Raw genomic sequence first — 20,873 nt, 5'->3', positions numbered from 1 at the left:
ATAATAAGAGACATGGCGCAATGTATTGTAACAAAAATTCGTTTATTATTGTGACATATGAAGTTGAATCAATTAATAAAGTTTGTTTATGGGGGGGAGAGAAAATACGTATTTCCTTTGAAAACTGAACAGAGGTGGGAAGCCTGTTATCTCAAGGGCCACATTCCCTCATGGCATGGGGAGGACTTTCCAGGGACTGCGTGGCAGCGGTGGGTGTGGTACCTGCTTCTAAAGCAGTGTTTTCCATACTTGGGTCTCTGACTGGTTTTGGACTACAATTCCCATCATCCCTGACCACTGGTCCTGCTATCTAGGCCTGATGGGAGTTGTAGTCCAAAAGGAGCTAGAGACCCAAATTTGGGTAACACTGATCTAAGGCCTGCTACAATAAAACAACAACATGGAGGTTGCACTTACCCAAGATGGTTTTCTTGACTTCTTGGCCATATTGGAATAGAGTCAAATGATAGGTGGCCCATTGACAGTATTTGACCAGCCAGTTTCCAAATGTCACAATTGTTTCTTCCAGTCAAATGCCTTAATAATAACTTGTGTAAGGATGAGTCCCTAAGCACCTGACATATATTAATGAACCAAGCTTGACAGCACCTCTGACTTCAAGGTAGGAAATCTCCAGATACCAATCGCTTTACATATCCCCAGGGCAAGCCACAGCAGCTGTTGAGCTGCCTGATAGCTTTTTAAAGCAAAGAATGAAGGGTATTCATTGGGTGAAGGAAGGACTGCAATTCAGTGATATTGCAAATGATGTGCATGAGAAAGGTTGCTTGGTTTTAATCTCTGGTTAAAAAGTGTAAAAGAAAATGCACCCTTTGCTTCTTCTGTTTCACTTCCCCTAATAGTTCTCCGATATTTCTAGCTGCTTTGAGTAAATGACTTATTGGCTCCTTGTTATGTGTGTGTCTGTTGTTGTTACCCCAGAAGATATTTAATAGGGCTAGTTCTGGAGTTGCTGCAGGAAATATTCCAAAATAACAAAACAGGTACAGTGGTACCTCGGGTTAAGAACTTAATTCGTTCTGGAGGTCCGTTCTTAACCTGAAACTGTTCTTAATTTGAGGTACCACTTTAGCTAATGGGGCCTCCCGCTGCTACTGTGCTGCCGCCTTGCGATTTATTTTCTCCTCCTGAAGCAAAGTTCTTAACCCGAGGTACTATTTCTGGGTTAGTGGAGCCTGTAACCTGAAGCGTCTGTAACCCGAGGTACCACTGTACAGTAATAGAAGCAATCCCATGGCCTTTATAAACCCAGTTAATTTCTCTCCCAGGCACCTCTGTCCCTCAGCCTTTTGCTGCAGGAGGACTCCTCCGGTATTTTCATTCACAGAGAGAGACTTCCCTGGCTGCTGTAGGAGGAGGCAGCTGAAAGCATATGCTAAACAAACACTTTCATTAAGGCTTGTCCTTGCTAGAGGCAAATGGAGTGTTGATGGTCTGAGCCACTCCTCTAACGTCAATGAGCCATCTCCCTCTCTGGGTGATGTCAGAGAGGCCTCGGTGCTCAGACAGGATTGGCTGTGTCTGGCTCGCAGGGGTTGGCTCAGCCGAAAGGTGAATGTGCAAGGAAGCAGCTGTGTGGAGGTGCGTGCAGTCAGAGTGTCTGCAGCAAGCGCAGACAGTTGGGCTTTTTCTAAAGCAGAGAGGAGTTTTCTTCTTTCAAGGATAAATAACAGTAATAAAAACAGAGCAAGCTAGCAGCAGGGGCTAGCTGTTTTGGGGAAGGATCCCTGAATTTGTTATCCATGAAGGCTTGGGACTTAAAGCGGGGAGACAGGGATTGTGAAATCAGCTTTTCTTTTTTTCCTGAACTGTGAGTGAGCTCGTGGGACACCTGAGAGCTGCCTGCTATGCCAACAGAAATCTCTCACGCGGTGAGAATGCATGCCATCTCTGGCTTCCATTCCTCGCTGACAGTGCGGCTGCTCAACAAGGGCCCGGAATACCTTCGCAAGCAGATGGAGGCGGGCAACCCGGGCCGGAAAAGTGCCGTGGAAAGACTGGCAGCAGACAAGGCCAAGTATGTCAAAAGCCAGCAGGTAATCGGCACTAAGCAGGATCCGGTCACAGCACTCAGCTCAGCTTCTGAGAGCAGCAGCAGTGAGAGCACCTCCGTGGAGAGCAAGAAAGCCAACAATCACCTGCCTGAGGAGAAGCGTGCCACATCCAACTTGAACAACGCCATGGATCCCGGCCCCCTTCCGCTTGAGCGTGGTGACCTTCCGATCGTGAGGCGCAGCAGCGCCAAGAGGCAGATTAGGCCGGACTCTTTGGTGATCTATCGCCAGAAATGTGAGTTTGTGAGAGGTCAAAGCCACGAGAGTGCTCGTGGGAGTCTGGTCCGAAGGCTGTTCCCGAGTCCTTTCAAGGAAAAACAGTCGGCTTCTGAGGCAGCCAAGGCCATTCTGAAGGAAGATATCGCTGACCCTGAAACAGAAGGGTCCATTTTGGTCAAAGGCACAAGCCAAAACTCTGATCTGGCAGGACACAATGCGCCCCCAAACACAGGCCCAGCAGCCATCCTCACCAGCAGATGTGAAAACGCCTCAGATTTGACGGTAGCCCCTCATGAGATCAAGGAGGTGAGGCGGAAAGGTCTGCACCGGTCCCAGTCGGACATTAGTTCTCGGTATTCGAAATCTTTCTCTGAGTTTGACACGTTCTTCAAGTACTGTGGCCTGGACACTGAGGTAATAGAGGACCTTGGCCAAGAGAACTTTTCGGTGGCTTCTGACAACTTCTCCTTCCGCATCCGCAGCATCAGTGTGGCAACATCGGAAAGCGACTTCACGAGGCACAGCGGCGACGATGGGCTCCTGGAAGAAGAGCTCACAGAACAGGTCCCTACTGGCACGTCGGTAATTGAACGCAATGCTCGGATAATCAAATGGCTGTACACATGTAAGAAAGCCAAGGAGGCTAAGACCATGTTATAGTACCTCTGAAAACATCATAGCCAGGTAAGGATAATGGGTATGTAAAACCTAACAATGCCCATCTTATATTATCTTATGTATCTGGAGTGTTTCTTTACACAGTGACCTCTTCCCTTCACCTCTTGCATGGGGGGGGAACCATACTAAGGGGCATAATGAACGGAGGACCTAATCTACAAAGACAGGGAGGAAAGTTATAGATGATGTGCCGACTGGGCACAATGGCTGTATTTGGAGTTTCAAATTCTATGCAGATCAATGTCGTCAGTATGTACACCTGAGCTGCTTTTCAGAAATGTTGTTGTTGTTTTTCTCTTCTTCTCATGACATAGAATCCTAGGGCTTTTAAGTTGAGTTTTTAAAAGTCATGTTACTTTGCTAGAGTGGGATCAAACCCTCAGAAGGAAGTCAAAAGTCACAAGTCACGTCTGCAGTCTGCTGCCTGGCAAGTAGCTTGTTTACCAAAGTTCCTGCTATGTTCCTGCTAGAAATCCACCCAGGACTTAATTATATCTAATCAAGATAAGCAAACTGGACCCCTTGCTGTTTAGGAGCTGTCCGTTTTGGTCCCCTGCCTCATCTCCCTGTCTGGGCTCCCTTTGCACATGCAAGCAAACCATGCTAAATTAAATATTTGCCAGTCTCCCTTCCTCTTCTTCATTTCACCTGGTTTGCTGAGTTACACGGCTCTTGTCATATCCCCGTAATAGCTTGTACCACCTGTCTCCTGGCACCCCCATTTTCTGAAGTGGAATTTCTCTTGCTGCTTGATTTCATTTAAATCATTTTGCTCAAAGTGATAGCAGCTGGGCAATATGGCTGCAGCTGCGTAGAAAGCAAATTTTGAGCAATTAGGCTTGCAATCCTCCGTACTACAATTTTTTATCCCGCTAAACCTGGTGGGACTCACTTCCCACTAAACATGGATGGGATGGTGACGTTCGCTTGTGAATCTAGCCATGCTTTCTTGCAAGGAGGTTCCTTTGCAAACAGTGTGCTTATGGTGAAGGTATACTCACAGGAGAGATTAAAAGAAAAACCCCTTTAACATGCAAAAGCCCTGTAGTTGTGGAAAGTTCCACACAGACTTGGGCCTGGCTTGTGTTGATTTTAAAGAAGGCTGGATCGCACTAGACCTTTTCGTCTCTGTCTGTGCAACTGTGATCTATCCTTGTGAGAAAACATTTGTATGCACAGCTAATGACAGTGATTCCAGTAATCCCAGTGGCAAGTAAAATGCAGAATACTGTACAGAGAATACAGAAATTGTTGCCATCTCTATCTGTGTGTTGCACCACTGTTTCCATATGTGATTTTGGATGTGCTAATGGGACACTGAGCGTGAAAACCGACCCTGTGTCTAGCAAGTGCTATATCAAGGCAAGGGACATGTGTCTTCAGGCACCTGACCAAGGGGCAAAATCCAGTATCCAGATAAGCTTACTACAAGTCCTGCTGGAATGAACAGAGATTAAGCACTCAGTGGTCATCAGATTACACCCCTTTGCTCCAGTTCATCCATTCTAGGGTGTTCGCAGGGGCACCAATGCACAGGAGGAGCTTTGCAAGAACTAGCAACTGCTTTGCTCTCTTCTAAGCAGGAATGTGCTGGGAGCAAGCAGCTCTTCCTGTTTCCAGAAACAGCTGGCTGTGCAGAGTGCTCTTTGGTGTCCCACGTGACAGCCACAAAACGACACCCTTCCCTATCCTGAGCAATGTTTCAAGTTAAACAAACAAACAAACACTGGAAAACCATTTGATAAATAAACTGGCCAGGTGTTCTTGTAGACAGGTATGTCTGCAAGCATCCTAAGGCTGGGACACAGCAGCCTTTAGTATGCTGGAATAGTCAACTGCTAAACAAAGCCACCACGATCTGTCCAGAAGCTGACCATAACCTACAAGGACCTCATTGGTGTCTCTTGTGCACAGCTGGCAGAATGCTTGCATGTTGTTGTTTTTAGGCCGATAGGGACTGGGTGCCCGTCCTCCTGCACTTTTCCAGATTTAATGAGGCCCATTTGTCTGTGTTGCAGTCATTGTATGGAGGAATTCCCAGCTGAAGAATTTGCAATGTTTACTTATTTTTCAGTTACTAAAAATACAGTACATATAACAATCACCATATAAATAAAAAATAAAAAATAAAAATTGTCCAGTAGCACCTTAGATACCAACTAAGATTGTTCTGGTTATAAGCTTACGTGTGCATACACATTTTTTCAGATACACAAAAGCTTATACCCAGAACAATCTTAGTTGGTATCTAAGGTGCTACTGGACAAATTTTTTAACAAAATTTTATTTGACTGCGTCAGACCAACACGGTTGCCTACCTGAATCTAGAATCTCCATATAATTCGCTTTCAAGACATAGGTGGCATGCACCCCACACGTTTGTAGCACATTTAAAGCATATAACTTCCCCTTAAGAATCCTAGGAACTGTACTTTACCCCTCACACAGCTACAGTTCCCAACAGCATTAACAAACTAGTTCTCGGGATTCTTTGGGGGAAGTAATGTGCTTAAAGCACCCTCAACAAATTACAGTTCCCAAATTATTATTTTTCTGGAGACAGTCGCATGCATCAAATACGTTTTTAAAACTATGGTGTGTGCACAGCCATCGAGAGAGTCATAGGGGCAGCTCATATGGACCTGGCAAGGGAAGGTATACAGTTGAAGTCTCCTTACTCTATTTTACCCACTGCACCTACACCTTGCAAATTACAGGGTTTCTCTACTTATAGCATCTGGATTAAAAAGGTGCATTTAAAAGAACCACAGTCAAGCACAGAGCCACGATTAAGTGTAGTCTCAATTGTTTAATTACAGCCTGATTCTCACAGAACAGAGCTCAGCACTGTTTAGAAAACGCTGACCAGCAGGCACCTAGCAGCTCCCTTTCAAATTAAGAACCTCCCAAGGGCCCAGTCCTTATCCGTTGGCCTTCCCTCCCTCCCTCCCTCCCTTCCCGTCTTCTACTATCGCAGACAGCTTTTGCAGCTATCTATGTCTGCTGACGTTAATTTTCAAAATGTGAAAACCCAGGTGGCGCTGTGGGTTAAACCACAGAGTCTAGGGCTTGCCGATCAGAAGGTCGGCGGTTCGAATCTCCGTGACGGGTTGAGCTGCCGTTGCTCGGTCCCAGCTCCTGCCAACCTAGCAGTTCGAAAGTACATCAAAGTGCAAGTAGATAAATAGGGACCGCTCCGGCGGGAAGGTAAACGGCGTTTCCATGCGCTGCTCTGGTTCGCCAGAAGCGGCTTTGTCATGCTGGCCACATGACCCGAAAAAACTGTCTGTGGACAAACGCCGGCTCCCTTGGCCTATAGAGCGAGATGAGCGCCGCAACCCCAGAGTCGGACACGACTGGACCTAATGGTCAGGGGCCCCTTTACGTTTACCTTTATGTCTGCTGACGTTAATTTTCAAAATGTGCAATCTGCAATGGAAATGCGTTGATTTAATCCCCTTGAGGTAATTTGAATGGAAAGCAGTCTAGATCCATTTGGGCTTGAGGATCCAAACGCTAAGGAATTCCCCTGATCAGCAGAGGGGAAACTGAGTCTCTCTCCATATTCTTTCTCAACGCAGTCAGTTAGGGTTATGGCTGTGACTGTACACTAGGATGTGACTCTTGATCAGGGTCGGATTTAGGTTTGATGAGGCCCTAAGCTACTGAAGGTAATGGGGCCCTTTATATGTCCAGCTGTCCTTTGTCAACAACAAGTTGTCGCTGTTTTTTGTGTTGAATATATGCTATATGGTAATTTATGGACATAATAGGTATCTAAAGCCATTTGCACATAACAAAATATGTATTTTATCAAAGTAATTGTTGAACTGAAATACAATTAAGAAGAAGTATATTAATACAGTGGTGCCCCGCTAGACGAATGCCTCGCTAGACGAAAAACTCGCTAGATGAAAGCATTCGTCTAGCGGAAGGCTGCCCCGCAAGACGAAATTGTCTATGGGGCTGCCTCGCAAGACGAATTTTTTTTTTTCATCTAGCGAAAACCGCGGTTTGCATTGCCGCTTCGCTAGACGAAAAAACCGCTAGACGAAAAGATTCGCAGAACGAATTATTTTCGTCTAGCGGGGCACCACTGTAGTGAAATACAATTAAGAAGAAGTATATTTGGGGGGGGGCAAGAGAGTGGGGCCCTAAGCTATAGCTTGTTTATCTTGTACGTAAATCCTTCTGGCGGTTCCCTCACTGCGAGAAGCAAAGCTACAGGGAACCAGGCAGAGGGCCTTCTCGGTAGTGGCACCCGCCCTGTGGAACGCCCTCCCATCAGGGGTTAGAGAGATAAACAACTACCTGTCATTTAGAAAATACCTGAAGGCAGCCCTGTTTAGGGAAGTTTTTAATCTGTGACTTTGTATTGTATTTTAATATTTGTTGGAGTGGCCGGGGAGACCCAGCCAGATGGGCAGGGTATAAATAAATAAATAAATAATAATAATAATAATAATAATAATAATAATAATAATAATAATAATTATTATAAATCTGGCACTGGTCTTGATGTTCCAACGCAGAGGATTCCCACGGTGTTAACTTTGGGTGGGGTAGGGTGGGGTTCAAAGCAGAAAACACTTAATAACTTCCGTACAGAATGCTAAATAGTTAAACGTTCATCGGTATTTTTTTTCTTTAAGGTAGCAGAACCGAAATGCCCGAGGTCAGATTCCCATTAAGGTTTTATTTTAAGCATAGCAAAAACAACAAATCTCTTTATCTCCGTTCCTGGGGGAAATGAATAACTGTAATAATAGCTTTTTCTCTCATAAATCTAATACAAGTTTTTTTACGAGAGGTGGGGAAGCCTCACCAGAAATACCTCACATGTATATCCTAATCATTTCTGCACGCAGCTGAAGATTTCTCCATGATTAACTAAGGTCAAGCATTTATTTAAAAACACAACACCTGGCTAGCCCTGTCCCCGCTCCTGCAATGCCAGACTCCTGCAATGCCAGACCACTACCAGGTGCAAAATAGATGTGATTTACTATGAATTAATTTTTCTCCTACGAAATTATGTTAAGTAATTTGTCCCTCCACTGTCAGAGGCAATATGCCAGCGGCTCAGAATCACGAGTGGGGAGAATGTGCTTGCTCTCCAATCCTGCCTGTGAGTTTTCCATAGGCTTCTAGATGTGCCTTTTACCTGACCCAGAAGGGAGTTCTCCCTATGCTCTTATGAAAGGCCTTCCCCATGTCAATAAACAGAAGGTTCTATAATTAAATGCTGGTCTGGTCTGTGTTGCAGAAAATATCACGGCCCAGTCCTGATCCTTAGCATTGCTGCCCAAGAGTAAGTCCCACTGAATTTAGTTGGACTTAACTTGCAAGTGAGACAGATAGAGATGCCTAAGGAGAGTAGATAGAACAGATACTTTGAGAATTTGGATTGGCCCAGCCCATACATCAGGGAGAAGCAGCCTGATTCAGGTATCAATGAAGGCGGGAATCAGTGTGTGAATGATGGAGCAAGAGTTGTTTAAAATAAACAGAGGATGCACCGTGTGGGTTCTACTTCAGGCGGCAAAATGTCTTCCACTGGTATTGTAGATCCCTGTGGGGCAAGCAAGCAGGATGGGATTGGCTATTCACCTGAGAATGCTACAGAGTCTATGCTTCTTAAATTCCCCTTAGTCTAGATTGTATGACCATCCTGCTTCTGTCCTGGTATTCTCTACAATTCCTTGTTATTTGGTGCATGGCGGCTGTTCTGGTATCATACATTTAACCTGCTGGTACTTGCTACTTCAGAAATTTGGGACACCAGTTTGCATAAAATACGTGCATACTAATATATAACTAAAGATGCAAATTTAGGCAGGATTTCAGAGGGTGGGGGTGGAGGGGAAACCAAACTCTGGCTCTTGCTGTCATGGCTTACTCAGAGCCATGAGCCACCAACAGGATTTTCAGGATCCAGTACAATGTATGTGGAGTGGGGCCTCCATCCCACCCGCAATCTGTTGGCAAGAATTGCTGCTTATGTGCATATTAAGACATATAACACAACCTCTCTCTCTCTCTCTCTCTCTCTCTCTCTCTCTCTCTCTCACGCACACCCCTATTTCATACCCTTACAAGTCCACTGTCGCTCATCAATACCATCCACTTGCGGCATCCAGCAATTGCAGATAAAAAAACTATTTGTGCCACAACTGGGAAACAGCCAACTGTGCAGAGCAGACTCTTCAAAATAGTTAATCAAGCATCATATGCGCCACATTATCAAGGCATTGAGCCTGTAGAAGACTTTCGAGAAAACATGTTCATATCTCTAAAATGGGTGGACAATCCAAAAACTTGTTTTTTTTGGTTTAAAAAAAGCCTAAGAGATTATAACACAAACAGCCTTCTCCCTTCCTGAACCTGAAATGGGCAATGGTGTTATCCCAATGTCCCACTTGTAAACTTCCAAGAGACATTAATTTTATTAGCATTTTTATATCCTGTCCACTCCTCAAAGTGTTCAGGGCAGTGTTTGTGCTTCCCTCCCCCTTTACCTATTTTATTCGCCTCACAAGGATCCTCTGAGGTGGACTGACCAGTCCACAGTCATCCAATAAGCTTTGTGGTCACCCCATAAGCTTCAACACCCGCTGTAATGGGCACCACTAATTACTAATTTGCAAGCACTTATAAAGGCTCTGAAGGAGGATGATAGTAAAGACCATCTGAGAGCCAGGACATACAATGTTCAAATAAGGCTCTCTGTTGGACATTCTTGGAAACTAATTGCACATTTTGTGCTCGCATAAATGTGGTAAAATGTACTGTTATGTGCCTGCAAAAGGTTTGGGTTTTTTTTGTGATACTCGCTAACACAGACAAGCTTTCATTAAACTAAAAGCATTCAGGTATTTTAAGAGCATGGAGGCAACACACACACACACACCCTTTTAGACCAGGTAATCTCTGTTAATCTAAACTACAAAATGCCCAGATATAATTCATCACCACGTTATTTACACAATTGATTAGTCAGAGGATGAGCCGTTTGAGAGTCGTACACCTGCGGCTCTGTAATCCAGGCCTAGTTTTGCAAGGCTGGGAACTTCCTGCCATGAAACAACACATCCTTGACTTCCTGCAAATATTGGCCCTTGTCCAGAGAGCAAACAGAGATGCCTGTACCTGTTAGCAGTTTTATCAGGCCCTGCACTTCTAAAGAAAGGCAGCTAGCAGAAAGAATCGTAACTGTGGCTTGGGACAGAGTGCATATTAAAAAAACAAAAACACCCTGGGGCAGAAGGATACCCTACTTGCAATCTAGATGGCAAAGCCTGCACGTTGAGTTTGTCCTCGTGCGTTCATGTCCAGTAATGTCTGTGGAACTGATTAAGGGTTTGTAGAGTTAAACACCCGTGGCTCTTTGCAAACTTTGTTCTGGATGTGCACTGTAATTAGTTTGCTAAGATTTCCAGCAGCCCAACTGGTAAGAGTCATATAATATTTCTTTTTAATTAACAGATCAAAGCCCTAAAATGAGGTGATTGCTTTTAAGTGCTCTGATAAACCAGGCTCACCCTCCTTTATATAGGGAATGAGGAGAACACCACCCTCTGAAGCACAGGCAAAATGCACAGTGGGTGGCAGAGAAGAAAAAGTCATAGGTCAGTGGCAGAGCTGGTTGTCTACCCACAGGAGCTTCTAGGTTCGATTCCAGATATCCTCAGGTAGGGCTGGGAAAGGCCCCTGACTGAAATCCAGAGAATTCTAGCTTTCAACCAGAGTTGGAACTGGCTTGCAATAGAGCTAATGCTTACCATTATCCACAGTTAGTGCTGTTCCACTGGTTAAGTCCAGTCAAAGATGACTATGGAGTTGCAGTGCTCATTTCGCTTTAAGGCTGAGAGATCCGGTGTTTGTCCACAGACAGCTTTCTGGGTCATGTGGCCAGCAGGACTAAACCGCTTCTGGCATAATGGAACACCATGACGGAAACCACAGTGCACGGAAACACCGTTTACCTTCCCGTCACAGTGGTACCTATTTATCTACTTGCACTGGCGTGCTTTCGAACTGCTAGGTTGGCAGGAGCTGAGACAGAGCAATGGGAGCTCACCCCGTCTCGGGGATTCGAACCGTCGACCTTCCGATCGGCAAGCCCAAGAGGCTCAGTGGTTGAGACCACAGCGCCACCTGCTCCCCAAGCTACTCCACTCCATGGCGACCACACTATCAGTAATGCTGCCAAAGGAAGAGCGAGAGGGAGTTGCTGCCTGCTACCAATCTTTTAACTACATTTAAGATCTCTCTAATGTGATGTCTGCACAAACAGTCTTTGAAGCTGCCTTGTACAAAAATGCAACCAGTGTGTTTTTCCCCCCTGGGGGTACTCAAGAGCACGCAGTTCCGGCACCAGTGGTTAAAATTTTGGCACTTGCACATTAATTTCGCCAGGTGGTGAGGAGAATTTTACCACTCTCCTGCTTCCCATGATTTCTGATTTAGTTCCTGATATATGAAAAATAGTTTCCACTTGAAAAATATATCTCACAGCCGATTAGCTTACCATGTAAATATATGCGCGTCACAGTAAAATACCACTGGGTCAAGTAGTCATCCAGTAAATCTCGCTGGATTTGCCACCTTTCCCCCTCTACGCAGCGCTGAGAGAGGCTGCGCCTGTTAAATTCCTGCCCGTTCTCTTAACTGCCCAGGAGTCTTGCCAGGGAAGAATGATTTTCACAACAAAATCAGAATCGTTCTAGTAACCTGAGAAACACAGCACATATTGGCATGAGTTTAACGTTAACGACAAAAGATTCGGGTCTTTGAGCGAAGCGCTGGTGATTTAAACCGAGGGAGGTTGCCTTGCTGCACCTGCTGAGAATGCAACCCATAATTGCTGAAAATCCAGGCACATCCCACCCACGCGGATGCTAAGCCTCTATTTGCAAGAGAACAAATAACTAGCAGTTAGGGGAGCTTTTCTATCAGGGCCTATAAGGCTGAGTTCTAGTTGACAGCAATTATCCCCAGACAATTGCTAGGAAGTGCCTACGGAGTTTCACTTGGTTCCCGCTGCTTTTTCAGAGCTGTGCTTAACCGGGCTGTGCTACGTTTGTCGCCTAAACATTTGCTTAAAATAAAAATAAAACCGAGGGCTAACGCAGGGGCAAAAGGAGGCAAAGCAAGCTGTGAGCAAATGGGCCCCTCTTCAGCTTTGGGGGCAGGAGAGTTTTGTAGGCCGCGGGCTTATGAAAGCTCAGTGGCCAAGACTCAAGAAGTGTTGACTGGTGAGCTGCTTACGTGGCCTCCAACGAATGTCACCGTCCCTCAGCGGACAAAGAAAAGAGAGGAGCAATTGAGCAGGCCATGCATGTAGTTACTCGACTGTATGCTAAGGTGCCCCGAGAGAACTGCTCTAGTACAAATCTCTGAGTTTTTAATGGGTCAGGAGCTTAAGCCATGAATCTTTTATATCCGCAGCTTAATTTTTCATGGGGTTCTAGTATGACTTGTAAAACACTGCATGAATAAATAAAACAGACCTGGATGAAGTGCTGGAATTCTAATTTAGCTCAAGGAGTTGCTAGTTAAGGAGCCGTTTCTATCATTTAAGCCTTTAGGTACGTGCCGTCGTTTTTAAAGGAGGCATGTTTCGTTACAACAGGCAGTGCCGTACAGTGAAATAATTCAGGAGTGGGGAGTCTCGAGGCCAAGGAACCAAATGCAGCCATCCAGGCCTCTATCTGGCCCTTGGCACACCACTCACCAGCCTCACTTCATGCCCTCAAGTGTGTGGTTTTGGTTTTTTTTGCCTTCAGTATCTGTGGCAGTATGTGCCTGAATAACAATTGCTTGGATTTACAAGTGAAGAGACTGCTGTTGCACTCAGATCTTACTTGTGGGTTTTTCCATAGGCATCTGGTTGGCCGTTGCAAGATAAGAATGCTGGACAAGAGAAGCTCTTGGTCTGATCCAGCAGAGATCTTCTTATATAGTAAACCACCAATGCAGTCAAGCTTTAAAATACTACTCCAGTACTCATTATATGGGCTGGATAAAAAAAAAATAGCTCAATGGCAGCATGAAGTGTTTCATAGTATTTCAATAACATTTTCCTTTCTTTTCTTAGAATGGAGGAATTCCACTGAGATGGAGGCTGAGAACATGGACTTGTAGCAAAATGCTGGAATACGGACCTGTGGCAACCTTTTTTTATCATGGTTCCTCACCTGCACAAGTGAGTCCCATGAGACGACTGAACCGCAAATTGAAATGGGAATCAATACCAGCACCTGGAAAAGAAGGAACAGCCATAGCTAAAGGGCGAAGGATCAGAAGTCGTTGCCCCATAATACCAACATACTGAAGGGGAACAGAGATGCTGGTCTGCATACGGAATTTATCTGACGCTCCATCTTCTAGCAAAGCAGAAACCCAGCGTTGGTAACCTCTGGGTGTCTTTTCACAGAAGGCAATGTCCTAGATTAGTATCACTTCTGTAGTAGCAAATTGCATGTGCACTGTTAGGTGTGAGGAACATAATGCCATGTGTGCCATGCTGTGGGAAACTGCACTGAGCGGTGGCTTCCTAACGAATAAACACACCATGCACACATCTGGCAAAACAGGCATATGTGCAGCTGCCCAATATTCACGTTGATTTCCTACATGGGAATGACCTTTGGTGTGAAGTTTCCCTGAAGTTGGGATTCTGGTGACAAAGCCTCCACCTTCATTTGTAACAGGAAACTGCTTTCCTAAACCATGTCTCTCAAGTGTATATGGGTTATCCATTCTTTCTTCACGTGAGGGATCTCCCACATACTGCTTATTTTTCATGCAACACCTGGAATCCAGTGTTCGTAGGTGTGTGGTTTTTTTAAAAGAGTTTTCTCCAGGAAAACCTAATCTGGGTACCAGAAAAATGCAGTGGACAGGGTTGCATTAGAAGTTGCCTTACACTGAGTCAAACCACTGGTCCCCTTAGCTCAGCAGCTTCTCAGGATTTCAGGCAGGAACCATTCCCAACTCTGCCTAGAGATGCTGCGGATTGAAGGAGACCTTCTGCGTAGAAAGCTTGTGCTTTCCCTGCTGACCCTACAAGCCAGGTTCTCTCTTTTCCCATCCTCTCTTTTAACTGTGGTTTCCTCGTATCCCCTGTCCCAAAGGCTGAGAGAAAATCCCCAGAGGGAGACAATGTGGCATACCGGATGTAGCCGGACAAGTAAGTCGACAGCTCCACCACCACTACCCTTCCTGTGTGTATGGTAGCACTTTCCACTTGTGTACAGTATCGAGCCATATTATGGTACGTTACCAAACAGTACAGGGAACTGTTCTCCTTGGTAGGGAATGACATTGCTTTAAAAAACACACACAACTTGGCTAGACTGCAAGGTAAAATGGATGATCTAGACAGGCCTGGAGGCACATAACTGTCTACGGTGCTTGCCACATCTGTGAGAAGACCACTTTTGAGTGGATTTCCAAACAGGGTTTGCTCCTTTGCCACTTGGGAATGGCTGTCGTTTCTGCAATAGCAAGCAGGTGCAAACATGCCTTCCCCTTTTATTTCACTCATTCTCTCCCTCCCCTCCCCTCTCTCTCACACACACTAGCACAGCCATAACATGAATCTGCAAGTGGAATCTGGGAGTGGAAGGAAGACTGATATTATGGATAACAGATACTGTATTCCTGTATTCTTAAAGAAAAAAAAAGAGAGGCATGCTAAGTAACCAAATGCTGCAGTCAAAATTGCTGGATTAATTGACACGTTGATGTGCCATAAAGTTTCAGGTTAGCTTTATTAACAAAGAAAGGGGGAAGTGTTTGACCGCTCCTCAGATTGTGCCCATCAGTCATTCCAAGGCTGGCATCGTCCAACTGGAAGTACAGAGAACAGTTCCTGTTATGAGATCAATATACATTGTTATGCCTGGATAACACTGACCCATAATTCTACCATTTTAGTAAAAGGGTGTGGCTGCAATCCTATACTCAAGTACTTGAGAGCAAGTACTGTTGTACTCAGTGGGGCTTAGTCTGAGAAAGTAGGAGTGGGCTTGCTGTTGGTCTTGGGTTTCTAATTCATGTTAGTGAGGTACACTATTGAGGCCACTTAGGAATAGGGTTCTGAGATCCAACCATCATTTTATTTTGGAACTGGGGTGGCAAATCTATAGTCCTCCATATGTTGTTGGACTCCAAACTCCCAGCAGCCCCAAGCTGCACGGCCAATGGTCACAGGTGATCACGATGGGAGCTGTAGTTCTACAGCCCTGATTTAGATGCCAAAATATAACTGATTCCCAAATATCTCAGCTTCATAAAATATGTCGGTGTCCCTTGTTCCCAAGAGATCCTCAATGGTGATGGGTATATGATAGCTCCAGGATCAGAGGTAACAAGGAATTAGTTGCAAGGGGGAACAACAAGAGGAGAGGGCTATTGCTTTCAGGTCGTTCTTTGGGGCTTCCTAGAGAGGCATTTGGTTGTCACCTCTGGAGAACAGATGGACAAGGTATGCCTTTGCTCAGACCCTATAGGGTTCGTCTTCTGTTTAAAAATGAATTATTATTGGGATTATTTTAAAACATATATACTATTCCAGCACCTGTGCTTCTGCATGCTTCAGTCAGAGATTCCCCAATGAATTCTTCACCTAATGAAGAAACATCAGATTGGCGAAATTCAATGAAGTTGTCGCGCACACGGAACGCAGTTCCCTCGCTCAGCTGAACTGCCCTGCCCCCTCCTCCCTGGCGTAGCCCCTACATCTGCTCTGGAGGGATGAGGGAAACAAGTTTAGTGGGTGCGTAGGGAGAGGAAAGTGGGGGGAGTCCGGTTGCAGAAGTAAGCTTCATCTGCATACACACTCCCAAATTAGCTCAATGCTGAATTCCACCCAATATTCATCCCAATAATGAGGGAACCCAGCGTCACATGTCCCTGTGACATCACACGCACGGTGTGCAATTCATTGGGAGGAGGCTGAGCCCAGAGCCCAGGACCGTGCGACTTCAATAGCCGGTGGCGGCTCCTCTCTTGCGCTCAGGAGGAGCTGACCACTGATGCTTCGCTGTGCTCATCTCCACACTCGGCCTCCTCCGCCCCCTCAATGTTGGGGGGACTCAGCTCCACACCAACAAATATTGAGGGGGGCGAGGACAACCCTGCCCCTAGGGTGCCTAGGATTCCACCCTACATTCTCTTACATCAATGTTAATATGTGGTGTTTGGTATAATGGTGGTTAGGGCCCTTGTTGAAAGCTGAAAAACTTAGTTAAGTGTTGTTGTTGTTGTCGTCGTCTTTGTTTTGTTCTGGTTTTTATAGCACTAGTTCTTGGGCAAGTACTGCAAGAAGTGGAGTAAAGTGAAATTTCTTTTGCTTCTCTACTTGAGTCAGTCCATGAAGCAAATTGTTGTTGTTCAGTCGTTCAGTCGTGTCCGACTCTTCGTGACCCCATGGACCAGAGTACGCCAGGCACGCCTATCCTTCACTGCCTCTCGCAGTTTGGCCAAACTCATGTTAGTAGCTTCAAGAACACTGTCCAACCATCTCATCCTCTGTCGTCCCCTTCTCCTTGTGCCCTCCATCTTTCCCAACATCAGGGTCTTTTCTAGGGATTCTTCTCTTCTCATGAGGTGGCCAAAGTACTGGAGCCTCAACTTCAGGATCTGTCCTTCTAGTGAGTACTCAGGGCTGATTTCTTTGAGAATGGATAGGTTTGATCTTCTTGCAGTCCACGGGACTCTCAAGAGTCTCCTCCAGCACCATAATTCAAAAGCATCAATTCTACGGCGATCAGCCTTCTTTATGGTCCAGCTCTCACTTCCGTACATTACTACTGGGAAAACCATAGCTTTAACTATACGGACTTTTGTCGGCAAGGTGATGTCTTTGCTTTTTAAGATGCTGTCTAGGTTTGTCATTGCTTTTCTCCCAAAAAGCAGGCGTCTTCTGATTTCGTGACTGCTGTCACCATCTGCAGTGATCATGGAACCCAAGAAAGTGAAATCTCTCACTGCCTCCATTTCTTCCCCTTCTATTTGCCAGGAGGTGATGGGACCAGTGGCCATGATCTTAGTTTTTTTGATGTTGAGCTTCAGACCATATTTTGCGCTCTCTTCTTTCACCCTCATTAAAAGGTTCTTCAATTCTTCCTCACTTTCTGCCATCAAGGTAGTATCATCAGCATATCTGAGGTTGTTGATATTTTTTCCGGCAATCTTAATTCCAGTTGGGGATTCATCCAGTCCAGCCTTTCGCATGATGTATTCTGCATATAAGTTAAATAAGCAGGGAGACAATATACAGCCTTGTCGTACTCCTTTCCCAATTTTGAACCAATCAGTTGTTCCATATCCAGTTCTAACTGTAGCTTCTTGTCCCACATAGAGATTTCTCAGGAGGCAAATGAGGTGATCCGGCACTCCCATTTCTTTAAGAACTTGCCATAGTTTGCTGTGGTCGACACAGTCAAATGCTTTTGCATAATCAATGAAGCAGAAGTAGATGTTTTTCTGGAACTCTCTGGCTTTCTCCATAATCCAGCGCATGTTTGCAATTTGGTCTCTGGTTCCTCTGCCCCTTCGAAATCCAGCTTGCACTTCTGGGAGTTCTCGGTCCACATACTGCTTAAGCCTGCCTTGTAGAATTTTAAGCATAACCTTGCTAGCGTGTGAAATGAGTGCAATTGTGCGGTAGTTGGAGCATTCTTTGGCATTGCCCTTCTTTGGGATTGGGATGTAGACTGATCTTCTCCAATCCTCTGGCCACTGCTGAGTTTTCCAAACTTGCTGGCATATTGAGTGCAGCACCTTAACAGCATCCTCTTTTAAAATTTTAAATAGTTCAGCTGGAATATCATCACTTCCACTGGCTTTGTTGTTAGCGAGGCTTTCTAAGGCCCATTTGACTTCACTCTCCAGGATGTCTGGCTCAAGGTCAGCAACCACATTTCCTGGGGTGTATGAGACCTCCATATCTTTCTGGTATAATTCCTCTGTGTATTCTTGCCACCTCTTCTTGATGTCTTCACCTCTTCTTGATGTCTTCACCTCTTCTTGATGAAGCAAATAAGCTCTTCCAAATGCTTGCCATATTGCACCAAAGAAAAGCTAACCTTGTTACAGAAAGTGAAATAAGCACCTAGTGAGCAATTTTGTGCGTCTTCTGTCATCAGAGGCACTGGGCGAGGGGGTTTCTGTTAATGATGCACCCCACTGCCTCAAGTCTTTGATCTGGTCTTAATGCAGAAGCTCCTATCTGGTCCACATACATTTCAATGCAGGGAACTGCTCTGCACATAAATTACTTTATGTATGCAGATCCTCTCCTGCCATTGAAATGATTGGGAATCTTGTTAAATAGGAAGTCTGTATGTGTAAATATGTCTGCATGGGAGCAAAGATGAAATGTATCCTGCTGTAATTTATTCCAGTGCTGGGGAACTAAGCTAGCACTTTAATTTCTAATTTAAAAATGTATGTAAGTAATAGTATGTATCTAAGGAAAATGTACTAGTGAGTCACTAGATAGAGATATTCTGACTTCAATATCTGAAGTCTCTCCCCCCCCCCTTTAGATGTTCTGATAGTATCATTTGTCTCATTGTGGGTGTATATAATGTATATAATGAATTTGGAAAATATGCATTTCTTTCAAATCTCCTCAGTGCTTAGGGGAAACCTAAAAGGTGTGTGTTGTTGTTTTACTTTTTGCTTTGTGAAACAAATATATTTTTCCATTATAAAAAGTTGCATCATCACTTCATTGACATCACGGTTGGTTCCTGATCCACACAAAAGGCTGCTAACATGGCAAGAGGTCATTAAACAAGGATAAAAGCTATACTGTTAAGGCTGCTAATCCACAAATGTAATCCACTTCACAGTGTGTTGTGCAGTTCTTTATTTATGTGACAAGCTAATGATGGAGAGGGCTTCCTTCCTCTTTAAACTCTATGAGAATATGGGCAGCTTTACACAGTATGTTTTTTTCTGCATATTCATGGGAGACGGTTTTCTGCGTGCAAGTAATAATGTAAGTAGGCAATTTGATCCATGTATGGAAAACACAGATATCATCCAGGCATATTCACCGGGGAGATGTAATTGACCACAGCTTCCTTGAGAGCCAGTGTGGTGTAGTGGTTAAGAGCGGTAGACTCGTTATCTGGGGAACCGGGTTCGCGTCGCCACTCCTCCACATGCAGCTGCTGGGTGACCTTGGGCTAGTCACACTTCTTTGAAGTCTCTCAGCCCCACTCACCTCACAGATTGTTTGTTGTGGGGGAGGAAGGGAAAGGAGAATGTTAGCCGCTTTGAGACTCCTTCGGGTAGTGAAAAACGGGATATCAAATCCAAACTCTTCTTCTTCTTCTTCCTACAAAGCTCATACTCCCGTGATAAACTCCATTTAATTGCTTAAACCACATTGCACAGCTGTTCACCAAAATGGTTTGTAGAATGAATGTACGGAGTGGAACCATAGGTCTGTGGGGCACATGCCTGGCAGGCACAAGGTCTCAATTCAGCACCTGTTAGGTATGGAATGACTCCTATCTGGAGAACTGCAGCCAATCAGCATAGACAATACTGAGCAAGGCAGACCAATGACCTAATGCTATATAAAGCTGCTTCCTATGTCCCTAGCCCCTGCTCCCAACTAGGCGCATTGAAAGACTTGGTGATTTTTAACAGATGCAGAGCTTTTTTTTAGCCAGGGCAAACCAGAGCGCAGTTCCGACACCTCTCAGCTGGGCGCTGTTGCAGGCCTGCATTCTCCCTGCCTGATTCTTGCCTTTACATACTTCAGAGAAGCCCAAAACGAACATTTCAAGTCAAAATGGAAGCTGACCAGCATGTGGGAGTCTACACTTTTCTTCAGATCGATGAGTCCACCTAGCTCCTAGCTGCGATTGGTCACACTACGCGGCAAGGCCAATTCGTATCTTCTTTTCTTCAGTCCCTCTCCCTTGTAGTAGCCGCGGACTTTAAGCTTTCCAGCCAGGCTCCTACTGTTGCACACACACACACACACACACACACACATTGTGCGAGGGCCCTTCCAAGCTGTTCTAGCCATCCGCCTGAATCTTAAGAGAATGAGGGAGCCAAGGGTGCATTCATTTGGCCTGCACCAGAACCCCAAACCAGCTAGGGAGCTTGCCATAGTTTTTGGCACCTCCACAGGCAGTGAACACGGCTGTTGTCAAACCGTCCTCTGTTCAGGGCTGCCCTGAGTCCCCCGGCAACTTACCATAACAACTTCATGGTGAGTTCCAGCATGTATACTCCTGACAGTGCATGCCTTCAAGATCCACTGCATGCAGCAAAGAGAAAACATTCCTATCTGCACTTGTAATCTCCTAAGCAGCTTTGATAGCAAACAAGGATGAGTAAGGGATAAAAAGGTGTCAGGAGAAACTACAAGTTGGTAGAGAATAGTAAATTTCATGGAGGATTAGAAAGAAGCTGGGAGAGTGTGCAGACAGAGTTTGCAGAGGGAAGTCAGTGGGAAGGTTTGAGATAAGAGCAAACAGACTAATTAGCAAAGCTCCTTCACTAACGTTTATCATGTAAACTGTAGCCCTGAACTGTTGACTCACCTCCTTTCTCCTCATGACATCCTCATTTGTTGTGAAGCCCATTCCTCATTTGGTTAGTTAGTGCAGAGGTGACAAATTCACAGTGCATGCATTGTGCAAGTAATTTCCTCCTGGGGGGATAAGAAGATGAGAAGAGGTCAGAGTAGAAAGTGCCTGTTTTGTTATGGGGATTTTGCTTGGTATAGTTTGACAGTGTGGTGTAGTGGTTAGAACATTGAACCAGGACCAGGGTGAATCTCAACTCAGCCATGACGTTTGTGGGCAACCTTGGGCCAGTCACCATGTCTTAGCCGGCTCTACTGTATGGGAAGGACGC

At 45.2% G+C, this 20,873-nt stretch overlaps 1 protein-coding gene across 1 annotated transcript; it reads left to right on the top strand.

The window, feature by feature from the left end:
* Positions 1 to 1,350: 1,350 nt before the first annotated feature.
* FAM110C (family with sequence similarity 110 member C) lies at positions 1,351 to 13,498 on the top strand. The gene is made up of 2 exons (XM_033143013.1): positions 1,351 to 2,978; positions 13,072 to 13,498. Exon 1 carries the CDS (start codon positions 1,869 to 1,871, stop codon positions 2,952 to 2,954), a length of 1,086 nt encoding a protein of 361 aa, XP_032998904.1. The 5' UTR covers positions 1,351 to 1,868; the 3' UTR covers positions 2,955 to 2,978; positions 13,072 to 13,498.
* The last annotated feature ends 7,375 nt before the right edge of the window (positions 13,499 to 20,873 follow it).

The sequence above is a fragment of the Lacerta agilis genome, chromosome 3 (genome assembly GCF_009819535.1).
Source record: "Lacerta agilis isolate rLacAgi1 chromosome 3, rLacAgi1.pri, whole genome shotgun sequence".
Taxonomy (NCBI): Eukaryota; Metazoa; Chordata; class Lepidosauria; order Squamata; family Lacertidae; genus Lacerta; species Lacerta agilis.
Note: the sequence above shows the minus strand (reverse complement) of the source record. Positions and strands in the feature narration are given on the sequence as shown.